The following is a 20,872-nucleotide window of genomic DNA, read 5'->3' as shown; positions in this document are numbered from 1 at the left end:
TAGTTGGATGGGCTATTTACAGATGGGCTATGTACAGGTGCAATGATCTGTGAGCTGCTCTGACAACTGGTGCTTGAAGTTAGTGAGGGAGATATGAATCTCCAGCTTCAGTGATTTTTGCAGTTCGTTCCAGTCATTGGCAGCAGAGAACTGGAAGGAAAGGCCAAAGGAGGAATTGGCTTTGGGGGTGACCAGTGAAATATACCTGCTGGAGCAGTGAACTGAGAAGACTGAGAACTTTACCTAGCAAAGACTTATAGATGACCTGTAGCCAGTGGGTTTGGCGACGAGTATGAAGCGAGGGCCAGCCAACGAGAGCGTACAGGTCGCAGTGGTGGGTAGTATATGAGGCTTTGGTGACAAAACGGATGGCACTGTGATAGACTGCATCCAATTTGTTGAGCAGAGTGTTGGAGGCTATTTTGTAAATGACATCGCCGAAGTCGAGGATCGGTAGTATAGTCAGTTTTACGAGGGTATGTTTGGCAGCATGAGTAATGTAATGTCAAAGTGGAAGAAAATTATATATACTGTATATATTACATAACTAAAATATAGTCGTTGCATAAGTATTCAGTCCATTTTTAGGCAAGCCTAAATTAGTTCAGGAGTGAAATATTGCTTAACAAATCACATAATAAGTTACAAGGACTCACTCTGTTTAAAATAATAGGGGTTTACATGATTTTTGAATGACTAACCTTTCCTCTGTCCCCCATACATACACCATCTGTAAGGTCCCTCAGTCAAGTATTACATTTCAAGCACAGATAAAACTACAAAGACCAGAAAGCTTTTTGAAAGCCTCATAAAGAAGGGCAGTAATTGTTACAATAACAAATCAGACATTGAATATCTCTTTAAGCATGGTAAAGTTAATAATTATGCTGTGGATTATATATTAAACCACCCAGACACATCAAAGGTATAGTCGTCCTTCTGAACTGAGCTTTCGGACAGGAATGAAACTGCTCAGAGATATTACCATAAGACCATTGGTGATTTTAAAACAGCTACAGAGTTCAGTGTCTGTGATGGCAGAAAACTGAGGATGGATCAACAACATCGTAGTACTCCACAATACTTACCTAAATGATAAAAACTTGCATCTTGGTTTTAACAAGGTATTAAAGTAATACTGCAAAGCCTTATGTTTGTGGCAAATCCAACACAACACATCACTGAGTAACTGGCTCCTTATTTTCATGCATGGTGGTGGCTGCCTCATGGTATGGGTATGCTTGGCAAATACTGGGGAGTTTTTCATGACAAAAAGAAATGGGATAGAGCTAAGCACAGGCAAAATCCTAGAGGAAAACCTACTTCAGTTTGCTGTACACCAGAGACTGGGAGAGGAATTCACCTTTCATTAGGACATCAACTGTGATTGACGGTGCCGGAGAAGATGGCTGACGTTTTACGTGCTCCTAACCGATTGTGTTTTTATGTCAAATTGTTTGCGTTGTATGTGTCTTATTTTTAAACGTTTGTACATAATGTTGCTGCTACCGTCTCTTATGATTTAAAATAACTTATGGACATCAGAACAGCGGTTACTCACCACGAACTGGCAGAAGCTTTTTTTTCCTTCAACGAGTCCGACGAGCCCGACGTGAACGGCATACTGCTTTCCCGGGAACAGGCCAAAATCCCCGTCATTTGCGTGAAGAGACGACGGAGAAAAAGAGGACGGAGGTCCTCCCGATTCCTGCTTACAAGCAAAAATGTATGCAGGAAGCACCAGTGACTCGGTCAATAAAAAAGTGGTCAGATGAAGCAGATGCTAAGCTACAGGACTGTTTTACTAGCACAGACTGGAATATGTTCCGGGATTCTTCCTATGGCATTGAGAAGTACACCACATCAGTCATTGGCTTCATCAATAAGTGCATTGATGACATCGTCCCCACAGTGACCGTATGTACATACCCCAACCAGAAGCCATGGATTACAGGACACATCCGCACTGAGCTAATGGCTAGAGCTGCCACTTTCAAGGAGCGGGACTTTAACCCGGAAGCTTATAAGAAATCCCGCTATGCCCTCCGGCGAACTGCAAAGTGTCAATACAGGACTAAGATCGAATCGTACTACACCGGCTCCGACGCTCGTCGGATGTTGCAGGGCTTGAAAACTATTACGGACCACCAACTGGCAAGTGTCTAAACTGACATTTTCAACCTCTTCCTGTCCGAGTCTGTAATACCAACCTGTCCGAGTCTGTAATACCAACAAGCAGACCACCATAGTCCCTGTGCCCAAGAACACTAAGGTAACCTGCCTAAATGACTACCAACCCGTAGCACTCATGTCTGTAGCCATGAAGTGCTTTGAAAGGCTGGTGATGGCTCACATCAGCATCATTATCCCAGAAACCCTAGACACACTCCAATTTGCGTACCGCCCTAACAGATTCACAGATTTATTGCACTCCACACTGCCCTTTCCCACCTGAACAAAAGGAACACCTATGTGAGAATGCTTTCATTGACTACAACTCATTGTTCAACACCATAGTGCCCTCAAAGCTCATCAATAAGCTAAGGACACTGGGACTAAACACCTCCCTCTGCAACTGGATCCTGGACTTCCTGACAGGCCGCCCCCAGGTGGTAACAACACATCCGCCACGCTGATCCTCAACACTGGGGCCCCTCAAGGGTGCGTGCTCAGTCCCCTCCTGTACTCCCTGTTCACCCATGAATGCACGGCCAGGCACAACTCCAACACCGTCATTAAGTTTGCCGATGACACAACAGTGGTGCCCGGACAACAACCTCTCACTCAACGTGCTCAAGACAAAGGAGATGATTGTGGACCGAGCGTGACCCCATTCTCATCGACAGGGCTGTAGTGGAGCAGGTTGAGAGCTTCAAGTTCCTTGGTGTCCACATCACCAACAAACTAACATGGTCCATTCATGCCAAGACAGTCGTGAAGAGGGCACGACAAAACCTATTCCCCTCTGGAGACTGAAGAGATTTATCATGGGTCCTCAGATCCTCAAAAGGCTCTACAGCTGCACTATCGAGAGCATCCTGACTGGTTGCATCACTGCCTGGTATGGCAACTGCTCGGCCTCCGACCGCAAGGACCTACAGAGGGTAGTGCGTAAGGCCCACTACATCACTGGGGCCAAGCTTCCTGCCATCCAGGACCTCTATACCAGGCCCTAAAAAGGAGGAAGGTCCTAAAAACTGTCAACAACTCCAGCCACCATAGTCATAGACTGTTCTCTCTGCTACCGCACGGCAAACTTACTACACAAGGCCAAATCTACACTGGAGTTTCTTACCAAGAAGACAGTGAATGTCCCTGAGTGGCCAAGTTACAGTTTTGACTTAAGTCTGCTTGAAAATCTATGGCAAGACTTGCACATTTCTGTCTAGCCATGACCCCCAACATCTTGCAAGAGCATGAAGAGTTTTGACAAGAATAATGGGCAACTATTGCACAATCCAGGTGTGCAAAGCTCTTATAGACTTACCCAAGAAGACTTACAGCTGTAATTGATTCCAAAGGTGTTTGTAACATGCATTGACTCAGGGAGCTGAATACTTATGCAACAACTATATTTTTGTAATTTAATTTAATTAATCTTAAAAATAAATAAAATGTGACGAAATCCAAGGCGTCTGAATACTTTTGCAAGGCAATGTATGTACAAAATATAATGACTGTATCTCAAATGGGACAGGAGATATGCTTGTTCAAATTGTGGAATTTCAGTTGTACAGAGACCGATCCATAGTTGTCCCGCTTGCCCCGATTTCATCATTGGGGACAATAAAACATATGTTGCCCGCAGGAAATCAAGCAGAGTAGGAGAGTTGGATGGAAGCGTAGAAGGAGAGTTGGAGGACCTTACTGAAGATGATGGTACATTTGCATAGGCCTGCTGGTAAACCTGCTCCCAAACTATTTTTTATTTCGTTTTTTTAAATTTTCTGATTGACCTGTTTAAATTAAAGGACAGACCTGTTTAAAGAGAACTCTTTGCTGTATCTTCACATAATATGTAATATTAATGTAATGTATTTGAAGAAAGATCCAAATGAAAGAGCTCACCCCGATACAGTCTTTTAGAAAGATTTGTGATAAACCTTATACAGTATATCATATAATTACAGTACAAACCATGTGTTAGGTTTTTTTCCTTTTGTCTTATCCCATCTGCATGATGTTTGTGTCTGTCTGTTAGCAGGTTTCATTGTCTATTCATGACTGTACTATAGTACTCTTAATAGTCTGAATGCCTTTTGTACTGTTAGCTCTGTGTTTCTCCAAATATTACACCTATGTGCTCAACTGAAATGTGGTTGTTACAATGCAAATATTTATCATTCTAAAGAAGTCATTTTTGCATGCTTACATACAGTTGATGTTGACGATAATTAAAGTTAGCAAATGAACATTCTTGTTTGTTCTCTGTATGGCTCTCTCTAACAGGATGTGCTGACTCTTGCACGCAGGTGTTATTAACTGTCACGTTCCTGACCTGTTTTCTGTTGTTTGGTATGTGTTTATTGGTCAGGGCGTGAGTTTTGGGTGGGCAGTCTATGTTTTCTGTTTCTATGTTGGTTTTGGGTTGCCTGGTATGGCTCTCAATTAGAGGCAGGTGTTTGACGTTTCCTCTGATTGAGAGTCATATTAAGGTAGGTTGTTCTCACTGTTTGTTTGTGGGTGATTGTTTCCTGTGGCTGTGTTTGTTGCACCATACGGGACTGTATCGTTCGTTTTGTTTGCAGTCAGTACTTGTTCGTTCGTTCTTCGTTACGTGTAAGTTCGTAGTCCAGGTCTGTCTACTTCGTTTTGTTGTTTTGTAAAAGTATCAAGTGTTTTTTTCGTGTTTGTCTTAGTCTTTCTAATAAATCATTATGTATTCACAACCCGCTGCACGTTGGTCGAATCACTACTCCTCCTCTTCGTATGAAGAGGAGGAGGAACACCGTTACATTAACGTCCTATAGTGCAAGCAATCTTTAATCTGGAGCCGTTAAAAAAAAAAAACAGTAGGACTAAATGCTTTATTATATATTTTTTTACTGTTGTACAAATTGAAGTGAGTAACATCACACCTAGAACTCCATCAATATGTCAAATGGACTTGTGGAACATGTGTCAGAATAGCCTGACCACAGCTTTTAGGACAACATACAGATTTAAGAGTGAAAAACAAGTTATGTCGACACAAAGTCTGCATTGCGAGGAGCTAAAAAGTGGAGCTTATTCTGAATCATCTCAGCTGACATGAAAGTTATATAATATGACAATGTGAACACGTGAATAAGACAAAAGACCTGTTTTCGGTTTGGCTTTTTTCATTGGTGCTTTTGAAATTCTGAAGTATACCACATAATTTTCAACAATATGGCCACATATTTGTTCACATTGATATTCCCTCATGTCATAGCACAGTAGGCTATTCAAGTATGGCTCTCTGACACCATCCACATGTTTTTGTAAAAAACTAACTGGAATAACACTTGTATTATTGTGACAGGGTAGGAACCTGGGCCCAGATTCACAAAACCTTCTTAAGAGAAATGTCTTCTTAATTCACCCACAAACTTAATCTGAAAGTTTCAGTATTAATTATTTTAAACCCAAGAACATGTTTTAGAACAGTAATCGCAATAATAAATATGCTAACATGATTACCACTGCTAGCTAGCTAGCTAAATTGGTTGCCTAGAGATTACTGTTCTAAAACATGTTCTTGGGTTAAAATAATCAATACTGAAACTATCTTAGCTATCTTAGAATTTCCAATAACTTTAGTTCAAGAATCTACATTTCTTCTTAACTTTTTGCTTAAGGAGAAATAGCTCAAGAACATTTCCAAGAACCATTTTAAAGAATAGCAACTTTGCTTAACTTTCTTCTTAAGTATAGGCAGTTAAGAAGAAATGTCTTCTTAAGAACGTTTTGTGAATCTGGGCCCCTGTGAATCTGGGCCCCTGGGACCTTAATTAGGATGGGACAGGTCAAAAGTATCAAAGCGCCCCTATGACATGTTTAGGTAAGAGATTTTGTACCTGAAGTTGATGGAGACTGTGTCTGAGAACCATTTTGAGAACCATGCTGTTTTGAAGAAATGTTTGGGGTGTGGGCAATTGTACTAAGGTATGTGTCTACTTTGATTTTCAGTGTTTGTTTATTCAAAATTGACAGACATATAGTCATAGGCCTTATGTTCAATGTCCCTGTTTCTTTGTAAAATACCACTAGATGGCACCCTTCTGTCTAACTGTATCATCTATTGTGCCTCAGGCCAGTTTTTTTCCTCCATTGTTCTTCATACAGAGGCTACATTAGGCTTGCTTCAGACATATTATAGTGTATTTCTGTAGAATGATCTAATACCACTTGCCAACGACCACAATGAAACATGCCATTTGTCCTATGCTTTTTTTCTTTCAACGGTCACGTTGATGTCACACAATGCATGTAAAGGTGTGCTCACTCTTGTTAAGAAAGAGGTGCACATATGAAGTCCATACGTCTCTGTCATGCACTCCTCAGCAAGAGGAGGTAAAAATAGGTGTGTTTGTCCTGTGTACTATAGAGCCATTTATCTCAAGGGGCTGTCATACTAGTCATATGTGTTATGATAGGGGATTTGGATTGACACACAGTCCCTTTATCTAAAATAAACACTCCAGGGGTTAAGTTTCCCTGTATTGAAGTGAGTGACTTACTGCACAGGTGTTAGGGGTACATGCTAAATGCACAGCCTCCATGTGAGCTGTAACAAAATAAAAAATAAATTTATTGAAACATGCACATCACTTTGGACCATGTTTAATCATTCTTCACATTAGTTGGCTTTTTTGTGATCAGTTTGTTTTCCCATTGATGTACATGGCACTCCTCGAAATCCACAGTGGAATGTTTCTGAGCAAAGGTTACTGTGGAAACAGTTGCCAAGCAACAGCACAGTAGTGCTCTGTTTCTGATCGGACCACACCTTAGAAATAGAATGCATAAAACTGACTTGTTTCTCCACACTATATATAAAAATCCACTGGTCTACTGATAGAGGTACAATTCAGTTGACAATTGATTGTTGTGATTCCTTACATAAAATAGGCTACACAGGAAACAGAAAATGTGTTGTTTTGTAACTGATGAAAAAAAACAAGCTCCCTAATCCAGTGTGAAGTACATACCTGTGTATTGTAGATCACACCTCCCCTTTGTGCTCCAGAGACCACCAACCCTCCAACACAGCCTGTCTCCTTTGGGAGAAATGTATGATGTATAGCTGATCATTTTCTGCTCCCTTGCCAGCGACATCTGCCATGACAGCCTCAGCAACAGGCTGAGCCAGCCAGGCCAATGCAGAGGCCCAGCGGGACTCCCCGGCCCAGCTAAAGCCACTACAGCTGTTACAACCCAGTCAGCACCATCATGGGCTTGGTTTTCTGAGTCCATTCCCATCCCTGTCACGACTTCCGCCGAAGTCGGGTCCTCTCCTTGTTCGGGCGGCGCTCGGCAGTCTTCTAGCCATCATCGATCCACTTTTCATTTTCCATGTGTTTTGTCTTGTTTTTCCTCACACCTGGTTTCAATTCCCTCAATCATTTGTTGTGTATTTAACCCTCTGTTCCCCCCATGTCTTTGTGTGGGATTGTTTATTGTAAGTGCTTGTGCATGTGTTGATTGGTGCGCGACGGGTTTTTGTACCCAAATATCTTGTTGTATTTATGCAGTGAGTTTTGCTATTAAACTGCTCCGGCTATTACCAAGTTCTGCTCTCCTGCGTCTGACTTCCCTGCCACCGATTACGCACCCCTTACAGAATCCCCAACTCTGTCAGTCTCTTCCAAGTCACTCACAACTCCATCATGCTAGCAGTCATGTTGCCCGTGTCTCTTTCTCTCTGAGCTTCGTATAACTGACTGGTTTGCAAAACCTGGCCTAGACACACGTTAAGGTCCAGGTTGATTTTCACACAAAGACCATGCTGGTGTCACTGACATGCAATCAAGTCCTAAACCAACAAATTAAATCATCACTTTCAGAACTGCCACTGCGGAAGAGAGCTCATTTCTCGGCTATACTCCTTGGTAGACTGTTTTCACTGTTCCGCTTTTCATGATTCTTAATAAAAAAATGTTGTTTTTAAACTCAATGCGAAAAGCTGCAGATTACACAGACAGTCTTCTCAAAGTATCTGTTTTCATTTGCAAGGTCTTGACAAATCTTCACAGCTGTTTACTGTCTCTGTTGGGTGTGCTCTGTTTCTCTCTCTCAGTGTGTGGATACTAACCAACCAGAACCACCAATAGATAGCAAAACAGGAAATACACAATTACACGTTTCAATCAAAGAGTGCATGATTTACATGATCAAAAAGTGCAACAACAGGAAATAAAATGACTATTTGCAATGCTCAAGCCAAGCCTTTGTTGCTACCGCTGTTTTTTGCAGTGTAATCCTATGGGCGTGTTCGCTGTAGCTTTTGTACCATGAGGTCTGTGCAGTAGGTACTGTATGTTATTTAAGTTTGTGCTATGTGGGCCCTCAGTATGTCACACCCAGCAGAGGTAAATTACCTCTAATGTCCATAGTCCTGATACTTGTCATTTTTCCCAGGGTGGGTGGTGGGTACAGTATATCTCATATATGTCTTTGGACACATGAGCTTGTCTTTGTTTCCTAACAGTCCAAGAAAATAGTTTAAATCATGTCCCTTTCACTATGCTCCGGGAGCCAAACTTTGACCTCTTCCGCAACTGGCACCACAGCACACGGCTCTTCGACCAGTCCTTCGGGATGCCCCAGATCCCAGACAAGTGGTCCCACTGGCCAGGCTCCCACTGGCCCGGCTACATGTGCCCCCCAGGCTCCTCCGTGGATGTAGGCTTCTACTTCTACTGCCTAATGGGCAACCCCTATGCCTGCACAATGTTCCGCCAGCTCAGATCTGGCCTGTCTGAGAGGAAGCAGACCCATGACTCCTGGAGGATCAGCCTGGACGTCAACCAGTTCGCCCCTGAGGAGCTGATGGTCAAGGCCAAGGATAGAGTGACAGAGATTATCGGTCAGTATTCCTTCATGTTATTGAATTAGATGATTTACATGATTCAATGTTTCTCTCTCAATTCTCATGCAATCAAGATTGATCAAATCAAATCAAATGTTATTTGTCACATGTGCCAAATACAAGTAAAAAAGAATAAAATAACAATAACGAGGCTATATACAGGGGGTACCGGTACCGAGTCAATGTGCGGGCGTACAGGTTAGTCAAGGTAATTTGTACATGTAGGTAGGGATAAAGTGACTATGCATAGATAATAAACAGTGAGTAGCAGCAATGTAAAAACACATGTGTGTGTGGGAGGGGGCGAGTCAATGTCAATAATCCAGGTAGCCATTTGATTAATTGTTCAAGAGTCTTATGGCTTGGGGGTAGAAGCTATTAAGGAGCCTTTTGGTCCTAGACTTATCGCTCCGGGTACCGCTTACCGTGCGGTAGCAGAGAGAACAGTCTATGACTAGGGTGACTGGAGACTTTGACAACAATTTTTTGGGCTTTCATCTGACTCCGCCTAGTATATAGGTCCTGGATGGCAGGAAGCTTGGCCTCAGTGATGTACTGGGCCGTACTCACGACTCTCTGTACAGTCTTACGGTCAGATGCCGAGCAGTTGCCATACCAGGCGGTGATGCAACCGGTCAGGATGCCCTCAATGGTGAAGCTATAGAAATTTTTGAGGATCTGGGGTCCCCTGAGGGGGAAAAGGTGTTGTTGTGCCCTCTTCATGACTGTCTTGTGTTTGGACCATGATAGTTCGTTGGTGGTGTGGACACCAAGGAAGTTTAAACTCTCGACCCGCTCCACTACAGCCCCGTCAATGTTAATGGGGGCCTGTTCGGCCCGCCTTTTCCTGTAGTCCACGATCAATTCCTTTGTCTTGCTCACATTGAGTGAGATGTTGTTGTCCTGGCACCACACTGTCAGTGTGGGCAGCTCGCGGCTGGGTTTCCCTTTGTAGTCCGTAATAGTTTTCAAGCCCTGCCACATCCGACGAGCATCAAAGCCGGTGCTTTGCCTGTTTGATGGTTCGTCTGAGGGCGTAGCAGGATTTCTTAAAGGGGTCCGAATTAGTGTCTTGTTCCTTGAAAGCGGCAGCTCTAGCCTTTAGCTCGATGTGGCTGTTGCCCGTAATTCATGGCTTCTGGTTGGGATATGTACATACGGTCACTGTGGGGACGACGTCATCAATGCACTTATTGATGAAGCCAATGACTGAGGTGGTATGCTCCTCAATGCCATTGGATGAATCCCGGAACATATTCCAGTCTGTGCTAGCAAAACAGTCCTGTAGCGTAGCATCCGCGTCATCTGACCACTTCCTTATTGAGCGAGTCACTGGTACTTCCTAAATTTGTTTTTGATTGTTAGCAGGAATCCGGATGATAGAATTATGGTCAAATTTGCCAAATGGAGGGCGAGGGAGAGCTTTGTATGCATCTCTGTGTGTGGAGTAAAGGTGGTCTGGAGCTTTTTTCCCTCTGGTTGCACATGTGACATGCTGGTAGAAATGAGGTAAAACAGATTTAAGTTTGCCTGCATTAAAGTCCCCGGCCACTAGGAGTGCAGCTTCTGCGTGAGCATTTTCTTGTTTTCTTATGGCCTTATACAGCTGGTTGAGTGCGGTCTTAGTGCCAGCATCGGTTTGTGGTGGTAAGTAGATGGCTACGAATAATATAGATGAACTCTCGTGATAGATAGTGTGGTCTACAGCTTATCATAAGGTACTCTACCTCAGGCGAGCAATACCTCGAGACTTCTTTAATATTAGACATTGCGCACCAGCTGTTATTGACAAATAGACACACACCCCCGCCCCTCGTCTTACCAGATGTAGCTTCTCTGTTCTGCCGATGCATGGAAAATCCCACCAGCTCTATATTATCCGTGTCGTCGTTCAGTTTATGCTTTGATCTTTCTTGTATAATAAAACAAATAAAAAGTTGCTTACCTACTGGATAGACGAAGATAGAAGATATGCTACATTTCTTAGTCCCGTACAGTACTGCAGCCTATAGTTAAGGGTCAATGACACATCTTTGTTGGTAAACGTATCCCAGAGCAGCTTCAGGAGGGAGTCAAGCCTTTCAAAATAACAACCCAATACCCATACAATATACAGCCAGGTGCACTCTAAAGCATAAACTGTAGACTGAACTCAATCTGTGCACAGAGAGTCATACACATACTGTACACACCGAAGATACACTCCTAACCCCAATGTGTCTGTAATATCAACAGGAAAGCACGAAGAGAGAAGAGTACAAGTGTGTACAAAGCAGAACATTTCAATAGTTATAAAACTGTAAAGCTAAAGTAACATCCCTTGGGTGTTGATTGCAATGATACGTCCAAAATGGCACACTATTCCTTATATGGTGCACAACTTTTGACCAGAGCCCTTTAGGTCTTGGTCAAAAGAAGCACACTACAGTATATAGGGAATAGGGTGCAATTTGGGATGCCAATATTGACAATAATAACTTCTGTCACATGAGAGTACTCTCCTCTGATACAAACTTGTTCTGTCTCCTGGCAGCAGTATTCTCCCCGGTGTGGACTCTGAGAAGGTGATCTCCTCTCTCTCTCTCCAAAGGGTATGCTCAGCGTCAAGGTCCCACTGCCCATGCCAGCAGTCCAGGAAGGAGGGCTCTCCATGTCCATCAGCAAGAAGTAAACTCCCCACGAGTAAGCTTCCAACATTGTGTAATTTTGCAGGCACCAGTTCTCAAGTGCAATTCATGGCTAACACATGACATCTTCTGCTGTGGCTTGTATTTTATACCTTAACTTGCATTGTTAGTGTAACTTCTTGTAGTTACTGTCAATCAATGCATTGAATGGCCTGTTTTGGCAAAATTGCATTTTGATATATTTCATTGGTGCTGTAGCTCCAACCTTTCTCTATTCTCTATTCTCTTGAAAAACTGACAGGAGAACTGACAGACATCTGATATTTTCTTTATAATTAACAGGGATGATGTTTGGGACTAGCGACTAATAGCTAACAACCAATTATAGCAAGAAGAGTCAAACATACAGATCATCTGCAGTAGATATTGGTCAACTGGAGATAAGCGCTTACAGACTATTAGTAACATTTCAACTAACTATCTACTAACCCGAACCTTAACTTTTATCCTAACCCTAAACTTAATCCTTACCCTTACGCTAGCCCTAACTCGAACCCTTACCCGAACACTTATTCTGAACCTTACCCCAACCCCAACTGTAACCTTAGAAAGCAGTTGCTTATCAACAAATAGTTTGTAGATAGCATGATCATCTGTAGAGCATCTACGGATGGACTATCCAAATAAAGTGTGACCCGCTTTTTTTATATACTGTAAATGACCATGTATGTACACTTGATGCTGTATGAAAGTGAGTTGGGAGATAAGTTTCCACCTGGAAATCAGTATTTCTGCAGTCTCATGTTTCAATCTTCTGATTTCAAATATATATACTGTACAGTGCTTTTTAAATTGTATTTTCAATATAGTGGACATTTCCAGTGAATTATATGAAGAGGAGCGGCTAAAGATAGTTCTCTGTGCTGTTTTAGGGAGGTTTCTTAAAAACTTCAGCAAATTCTGGTTATTTTAATAAATAATACACAGCAAAGTCTATAAATGTTAATATGAATTAATAATACATTTTGTCATTCATACTATTTGTCTTTATTTTGCCTTGTGGAAGAATATATACAGTACCAGTCAAAAGTTTGGACACATGACTATTTTCTAGATAATAGAAGACATAATAGTGAAGACATCAAAACTATGAAATAACACAAGAGTGTGCAAAGCTGTCATCAAGGCAATGGAGAAAATAGTAAAAATAAAGAAAAACCCTTGAATGAGTAGGTGTGTCCAAACCTTCGACTGGTACTGTATATTCCATGGCCAAATGAACCAGAGAAATCTGAGTAGGAGGAAATTAATCCTCACAACAGATCATCAAATCTTGAAGTTGGATAAATCCTCTTAAGGATCTGACCTTTTTTTTCAATTTTCGCCTAAAATGACATACCCAAATCTAACTGCCTGTAGGTCAGGCCCTGAAGCAAGGATATGCATTTTCTTGGTACCATTTGAAAGGAAACACTTTGAAGTTTGGGGAAATGTGAAAGGAATGTAGGAGAATATAACACATTAGATCTGGTGAAAGATAATACAAAGAAAAAACCAACAGTTGTTTTGTATGTTTTTTGTACCATCATCTTTGAAATGCAAGAGAAAGGCCATAATGTATTATTCCAGCCCCGGTGCAATTTAGATTTTGGCCACTAGATGGCAGCAGTGTACGTGCAAGGTTTTAGGCTGATCCAATGAACCATTGCATTTCTGTTCAAAATGTTGTATCAAGACTGCCCAAATCACTTTATTTTAAGAATGTGAAATTTTAGAATAATAGTAGAGATAATGATTTATTTCAGCTTTTATTTCTTTCATCACATTCCCAGTGGGTCAGAAGTTTACATACACTCAATTAGTATTTGGTAGCATTGCCTTCAAACTGTTTAACTTGGGTCAAATGTTTCGGGTAGCCTTCCACAAGCTTCCCACAATAAGTTGGGTGAATTTTGGCCCATTCCTCCTGACAGAGATGGTGTAACTGAGTCAGGTTTGTAGGCCTCCTTGCTCGCACACACTTTTTCAGTTCTGCCCACAAATTTTCTATAGGATTGAGGTCAGGGCTTTGTGATGGCCACTCCAATACCTTGACTTTGTTGTCCTGAAGCAATTTTGCCACAACTTTGGAAGTATGCTTGGGGTCATTGTCCATTTGGAAGACCCTTGCAACCAAGCTTTAACTTTCTGACTGATGTCTTGAGATGTTGCTACAGTATATTCACAGAATTTTGCTCCTCATGATGCCATCTATTTTGTGAAGTGCACCAGTCCCTCCTGCAGCAAAGCACCCCCACAACATGATGCTGCCACCCCCATGCTTCACGGTTGGGATGGTGTTCTTTGGCTTGCAAGCCTTCCCCTTTTTCCTCCAAACATAACGATGGTGATTATGGCCAAACAGTTCTATTTTTGTTTCATCAGACCAGAGGACATTTCTCCAAAAGGTACAATCTTTGTCCCCATGTGCAGTGTCCCCAAACCGTAGTCTGGCTTTTTTATGGCAGTTTTGGAGCAGTGGCTTCTTCCTTGCTGAGCAGCCTTTCAGGTTATGTCAATATAGGACTCGTTTTACTGTGGATATAGATACTTTTGTACCTGTTTCCTCCAGCATCTTCACAAGGTCCTTTGCTGTTGTTCTGGGATTGATTTGCACCTTTCGCACCAAAGTACATTCATCTTTAGGAGACAGAACGCGACTCCTTCCTGGGCGGTATGACGGCTGCGTCGTCCCACGGTGTTTATACTTGCGTACTATTGTTTGTACAGATGAACGTGGTACCTTCAGGCGTTTGGAAATTGCTCCCAAGGATGAACCAGACTTGTGGAGGCCTACAATTATTTTCTGAGGTCTGGGCTGATTTCTTTTGATTTTCGCATGATGTCAAGCAAAGAGGCACTGAGTTTGAAGGTAGGCCTTGAAATACATCCACAGGTACACCTCCTATTGACTCAAATGATAGAAGAAGCTTCTAAAGCCATGAAATCATTTTCTGGAATTTTACAAGCTGTTTAAAGGCACAGTCAACTTAGTGTATGTAAACTTATGACCCACTTGAATTGTGATACAGTGAATTATAAGTGAAATAATCTGTCTGTAGACAATTGTTGGAAAAATTACTTGTGTCATGCACAAAGTAGATGTCCTAACCGACTTGCCAAAACTATAGTTTGTTAACAAGAAATTTGTGGAGTGGTTGAAAAACGAGTTTTAATGACTCCAACCTAAGTGTATGTAAACTTCTGACTTCAACTGTATGTCTATGTCCTGGGAAATGTTCTTGTTACTTACAACCTCATGCTAATCACATTAGCCTACGTTAGCTCAACCGTCCCGCAGGGGACCCACCAATCCTGAAGAAGTTGGATTATATTGAGAATATTGTCTGATTGAATGCCAGATTTTTAGGAGTTTCAAACATCTCAAGCAATAAGGTTTCCCACTCATCACCCTGCAAGATTTTGTTATGTGTATCCCACATGGAACTATGAAGCTACTTTGTTTTGGTACTCCTAACTTACATAATACTTGTGTACTCGTAACTTTGGATTTCGTAACTTACTACATGTAAAAGATGCCGGAAGACAAGTAGATGCATTAGATCACCATGCATTTTGTCATTCATGATGAGAAAAAGAGGGTAAAATTCCCCCCCCAAATTAAAAAATAGTATACTAGCATGGTTCATTTAGTCAAAGACTGTTAACACATGCAGTGCATGGTTCAGATGGTGCCCATAAGGTTTCCTCTATATATACACACAGCTGTTTGTCAGGGATGAATGAAAACAGAAACATGTATTGTCTTGAATTAAGTTTATATACATTATCGTTCAAAAGTTTGGGGTCACTTAGAAATGTCCTTGTTTTTGAAAGAAAAGCAATTTTTTTGTCCATTAAAATAACATCAAATTGATCAGAAATACAGTTTAGACGTTGTTAATGTTGTAAATGACTATTGTAGCTGGAAACGGATGATTTTTTTATGGAATATCTACATAGGCCCATTATCAGCAACCATCACTCCTGTGTTCCAATGACACGTTGCGTTAGCTAATCCAAGTTTATCATTTTAAAAGGCTAATTGATCATTAGAAAACCCTTTTGCAATTATGTTAGCACAGCTGAAAACTGTTGTGCTCATTAAAGAAGCAATAAAACTGGCCTTTAGAGTAGTTGAGTATCTGGAGCATCAGCAGTTGTGGGTTTTATTACAAGCTCAAATGGCCAGAAACAAAGGACTTTCTTCTGAAACTCGTCAGTCTATTCTTGTTCTGAGAAATTAAGGCTATTCCAAGCGAGAAATTGACAAGAAACTGAAGATCTCGTACAACGCTGTGTACTACTCCCTTCACAGAACAGCGCAAACCGGCTCTAACCAGAATAGAAAGAGGAGTGGGAGGCCCCGGTGCACAACTGAGCAAGAGGACAAGTACATTAGAGTGTATAGTTTGAGAAACAGACACCTCACAAGTCCTCAACTGGCAGCTTCATTAAATAGTACCCGCAAAACACCAGTCTCAACGTCAACAGTGAAGAGGCGACCCCGGGATGCTGGCCTTCTCGGTTCTCAGTTTTTAACTCAGTGGGCTGCTTTAAAACCCCAGACCTCATTTTGACACTTTGACCAGAGGAAGAACACTGACCTCACATCCTCTTAAAGGTTTATAATTACGTTTTCGGTTATTTAATAATTTGTAAATGCAATATAAACCCTTTAAAGTGTTACCATGTGAATAGAGCCCATAGAATAGGTTTGACATGATTTATCAGTGATTTATACATAAAGAGAACGTATCTGGTTAACTTGATTATACTATAGTATCGTTGTTGACTGCTGTCTAGTCTATGTTGCCGCAATCCAGGAAATCATCAGATGCTTAGAAGGTCGGAAAAAAGGACCAATGTTAGCAGATAAATCATTTTGTCATTGTTTCAAAGATACTTTCACAATCTATTGGACACCGTATGAATGTTGGTCTTGTCGTCCTTAATGCAGATAATGTAGTGCACTACAACACAGCGTGGGGGACAGGTTGGTGCTGCTGAATTCTAATGCTTCCTCTGCTGCTTGAGCTTTCATCTTTTTTTGCAGGATGGTATAGGTGTCTGAACAGTGCAGCAAGGAACTGGGGCTAATAACAGGAGGCTTATTATAGCCCTAGCAACAGGAATGGGATTGGTGGCTGCGCAGGGTGAGCCTATCAGCTATTGGCTGGCAAGGGAGACCATTCCAAGAACAGAAATTCATCTCATGAAAGCTTCAGTACAGCAGGCTGCAGCAAGAGACTGCAGTCTAGGGTTTGGGGATCCAACAGCTTGCCATTTCATCTTATCAGTCATTGTGGGGTTCTGTTTCCGGATTGCATTAAACAGATGTGCATGAATAACTTGTGTGTGTGTGCGTGCGTGTATGTGAAACTACTGTTGGGGTATGGCAGATATCATTGACTTATAGCATCCACATGACAGAGATTTATTGTCCCACAAGCATATCAGTTTCTTTCAAATTATGATAATGAAATGTATGTTTTGAGTAGGCACACTATATTTCACCCATAGGAAGAGAGTACAGTATATGTGGTCTCTATTGTTATAGCCTAGAAGTATGCTTTGATCCATATTGTGATTGTATAGATGATGATGTGCAAAGCACCTTATCTCTCTCTGTCTCTCTCACTCTTTCTCTCATACACACACTCACATACACATGCACATGCACACATACACAGTTTCCACAGATAAATACAAGCCTGTTTGAACTATGACCTCTGACCCAGTATCTCTGACCCAGCACATAAGTGTTTCAAATGAGAGCAGTGTCCCAAATTGGTTTCTCTGTCACACTGTCCAATGGTGCACTACACTCATTTTTTAAATGTCTATGGTGCCATACACTCTCCTTTCTAATATGTATATGGTGCTCTACACTCTCCCTTCTAATATGTATATGGTGCACCACACTCTCCCTTCTAATATGTATATGGTGCACTACACTCTCCTTTCTAATATGTATATGGTGCACTACACTCTCCCTTCTAATATGTATATGGTGCACTACACTCTCCTTTCTAATATGTATATGGTGCACTACACTCTCATTTCTAATATGTATATGGTGCACTACACTCTCCCTTCTAATATGTATATGGTGCACTACACTCTCCCTTCTAATATGTATATGGTGCACTACACTCTCCCTTCTAATATGTATATGGTGCACTACACTCTCCCTTCTAATATGTATATGGTGCACTACACTCTCATTTCTAATATGTATATGGTGCCATACACTCTCCCTTCTAATATGTATATGGTGCACTACACTCTCCCTTCTAATATGTATATGGTGCACTACACTCTCCCTTCTAATATGTATATGGTGCCATACACTCTCCCTTCTAATATGTATATGGTGCACTACACTCTCCCTTCTAATATGTATATGGTGCACTACACTCTCCCTTCTAATATGTATATGGTGCACTACACTCTCCTTTCTAATATGTATATGGTGCCATACACTCTCCTTTCTAATATGTATATGGTGCACTACACTCTCCTTTCTAATATGTATATGGTGCACTACACTCTCCCTTCTAATATGTATATGGTGCACTACACTCTCCCTTCTAATATGTATATGGTGCACTACACTCTCCTTTCTAATATGTATATGGTGCCATACACTCTCCTTTCTAATATGTATATGGTGCACTACACTCTCCTTTCTAATATGTATATGGTGCACTACACTCTCCTTTCTAATATGTATACGGTGCACTACACTCTCCTTTCTAATATGTATATGGTGCACTACACTCTCCTTTCTAATATGTATATGGTGCACTACACTCTCCCTTCTAATATGTATATGGTGCACTACACTCTCCTTTCTAATAAGTATATGGTGCACTACACTCTCCTTTCTAATATGTATATGGTGCTCTACACTCTCCTTTCTAATATGTATATGGTGCACTACACTCTCCTTTCTAATATGTATATGGTGCACTACACTCTCCTTTCTAATATGTATATGGTGCACTACACTCTCCCTTCTAATATGTATATGGTGCACTACACTCTCCCTTCTAATATGTATATGGTGCACTACACTCTCCTTTCTAATATGTATATGGTGCACCACACTCTCCCTTCTAATATGTATATGGTGCACTACACTCTCCCTTCTAATATGTATATGGTGCACTACACTCTCCTTTCTAATATGTATATGGTGCACTACACTCTCCTTTCTAATATGTATATGGTGCACTACACTCTCATTTCTAATAAGTATATGGTGCACTACACTCTCCCTTCTAATATGTATATGGTCCACTACACTCTCATTTCTAATAAGTATATGGTGCACTACACTCTCATTTCTAATAAGTATATGGTGCACTACACTCTCCCTTCTAATATGTATATGGTGCACTACACTCTCCCTTCTAATATGTATATGGTGCACTACACTCTCCCTTCTAATATGTATATGGTGCACTACACTCTCCTTTCTAATATGTATATGGTGCACTACACTCTCCTTTCTAATATGTATATGGTGCACTACACTCTCATTTCTAATAAGTATATGGTGCACTACACTCTCATTTTTAAAATGTCTATGAGTAAAATACTGGAAACGTTGTAGAACTGAGTGAAATACTGGAGAGGACAGGAAACATTGTAGAACTAAGTTTATAGGATGAAGTATAGTGAATAAGCTGGTAGTTCAGAATGACAAAAATAAATATCTACTGTAATAAACAATGTATACTGTATATACTGGCAAACAAATAGCTTGAATGAGCAACAGATAGCAACGAAATTTCCTAAAAATACACTGTACATGATTCATTAAACCCATTTTAATAGTAATTGATTTGTTGATAAGATTATGTTCCTTCAGTCTACATTTTTTCTGTTGTATAGCCATGGTGCCAACCCTTTACTTGATTCAATTGAAGTTGAATTCCATTTCAGAGAAAAGAGAGCATACATGTTACAGTACTGTTCTACCTAAACGCACAGACACAAGGATCTGTGTCAAACAACATTACAGTTCAATAAATAAACACAAACAAAATAGCAAAAAAAACAAAATTAAATTAAACATTACTGTATATCAAAACAATGAATGAAATGTTCTTAGTGTATGAACCATCCCTTCTGATGTGTCCAAAAAACTAAACTAAACAAATGATAAAAGAGTTTAAAGTTTCTATGCGATGCAAAGTCATCTGAATCGTTCACTCTCGCTACCTGCGTTGACATACAGACGGAAAAAGTAACATACAGTGTTCAAAAGTTGCCTTGTGACCCAGAAGGGAGTATGTAAGTTAATTAAGTACCAGGTTTAATGACGTGTTAACTGTACTTACTAAATGACATGTGTTAACTGTTCTGAGATTAGCATGGCAAAAACAGAAGGTATAACAGTGTCTCTCTGTTGATGGCACTAGATAGATGGCATAAAGTAACACCGTAGGCTTATGAATATAAATATCTAAATCTGACACACCTCAAGGTGTTTGGGTTTGCCAGGGCAAGTGATAATATCTGACACCAAAAAATAGAATTTGCTGAGTTTTAGCCCATTACGATCAAGATAATACATCGAATAAAATCTAGAGAGCATAGCAGCAAGATAGAGAACCACATCTTCAGCAATATATATTTGGATACATGGTTAGCTCAGAGGATGTGAGATGTACAGAGTGGGTTAAAGACTATAGGTGGCTTCCCAAATGACACCATATTACCTATAGTGCATTACTTTTGACCAAGACCAATAGGGCTCTGGTCAAAAGTAGTGCAATATATAGGGAATAGGTTGGCATTTGTGACTCTGTTAAAGTCCTAGATCATTTAGATCCATTATTTTGTTGTGGTGGAAATCATTCAGTTGGGACATTCAGCCCTCGGGGGTAAATAACGTTAACAGTGTATGACAAATGACTCTCCCTGTTTGCTTCAACCTGAAGTCCTAATCGCCAGCTATTATTGGACTAGCGTTTGCATTATATTGCATGAGCAGACATGTGCACTCACTGCACTGGTGTCATACAAGTTTGTGTAGATCTAAAAGCGCAAGTGGGTTTTTAGTGTGTCCTTGTGATTCTCTGTTTGCATACATGGTTATTGAGGATGCCTATGGAGTATGCTGAATCAACTATTTGAAGTG

General features: G+C 40.9%; 1 protein-coding gene across 1 annotated transcript; it reads left to right on the top strand.

Moving 5' to 3' along the window:
- Positions 1–8,519: 8,519 nt before the first annotated feature.
- On the top strand, positions 8,520–11,723 carry LOC120018547 (heat shock protein beta-1-like). Its single transcript, XM_038961767.1, has 4 exons — positions 8,520–8,532; positions 8,672–9,049; positions 11,288–11,313; positions 11,643–11,723. Exons 1-4 carry the CDS (start codon positions 8,520–8,522, stop codon positions 11,721–11,723), a joined length of 498 nt encoding a protein of 165 aa, XP_038817695.1.
- Positions 11,724–20,872: the final 9,149 nt, after the last annotated feature.

This window comes from Salvelinus namaycush, chromosome 23 (genome assembly GCF_016432855.1).
Source record: "Salvelinus namaycush isolate Seneca chromosome 23, SaNama_1.0, whole genome shotgun sequence".
Classification (NCBI taxonomy): domain Eukaryota; kingdom Metazoa; phylum Chordata; class Actinopteri; order Salmoniformes; family Salmonidae; genus Salvelinus; species Salvelinus namaycush.
Note: the sequence above shows the minus strand (reverse complement) of the source record. Positions and strands in the feature narration are given on the sequence as shown.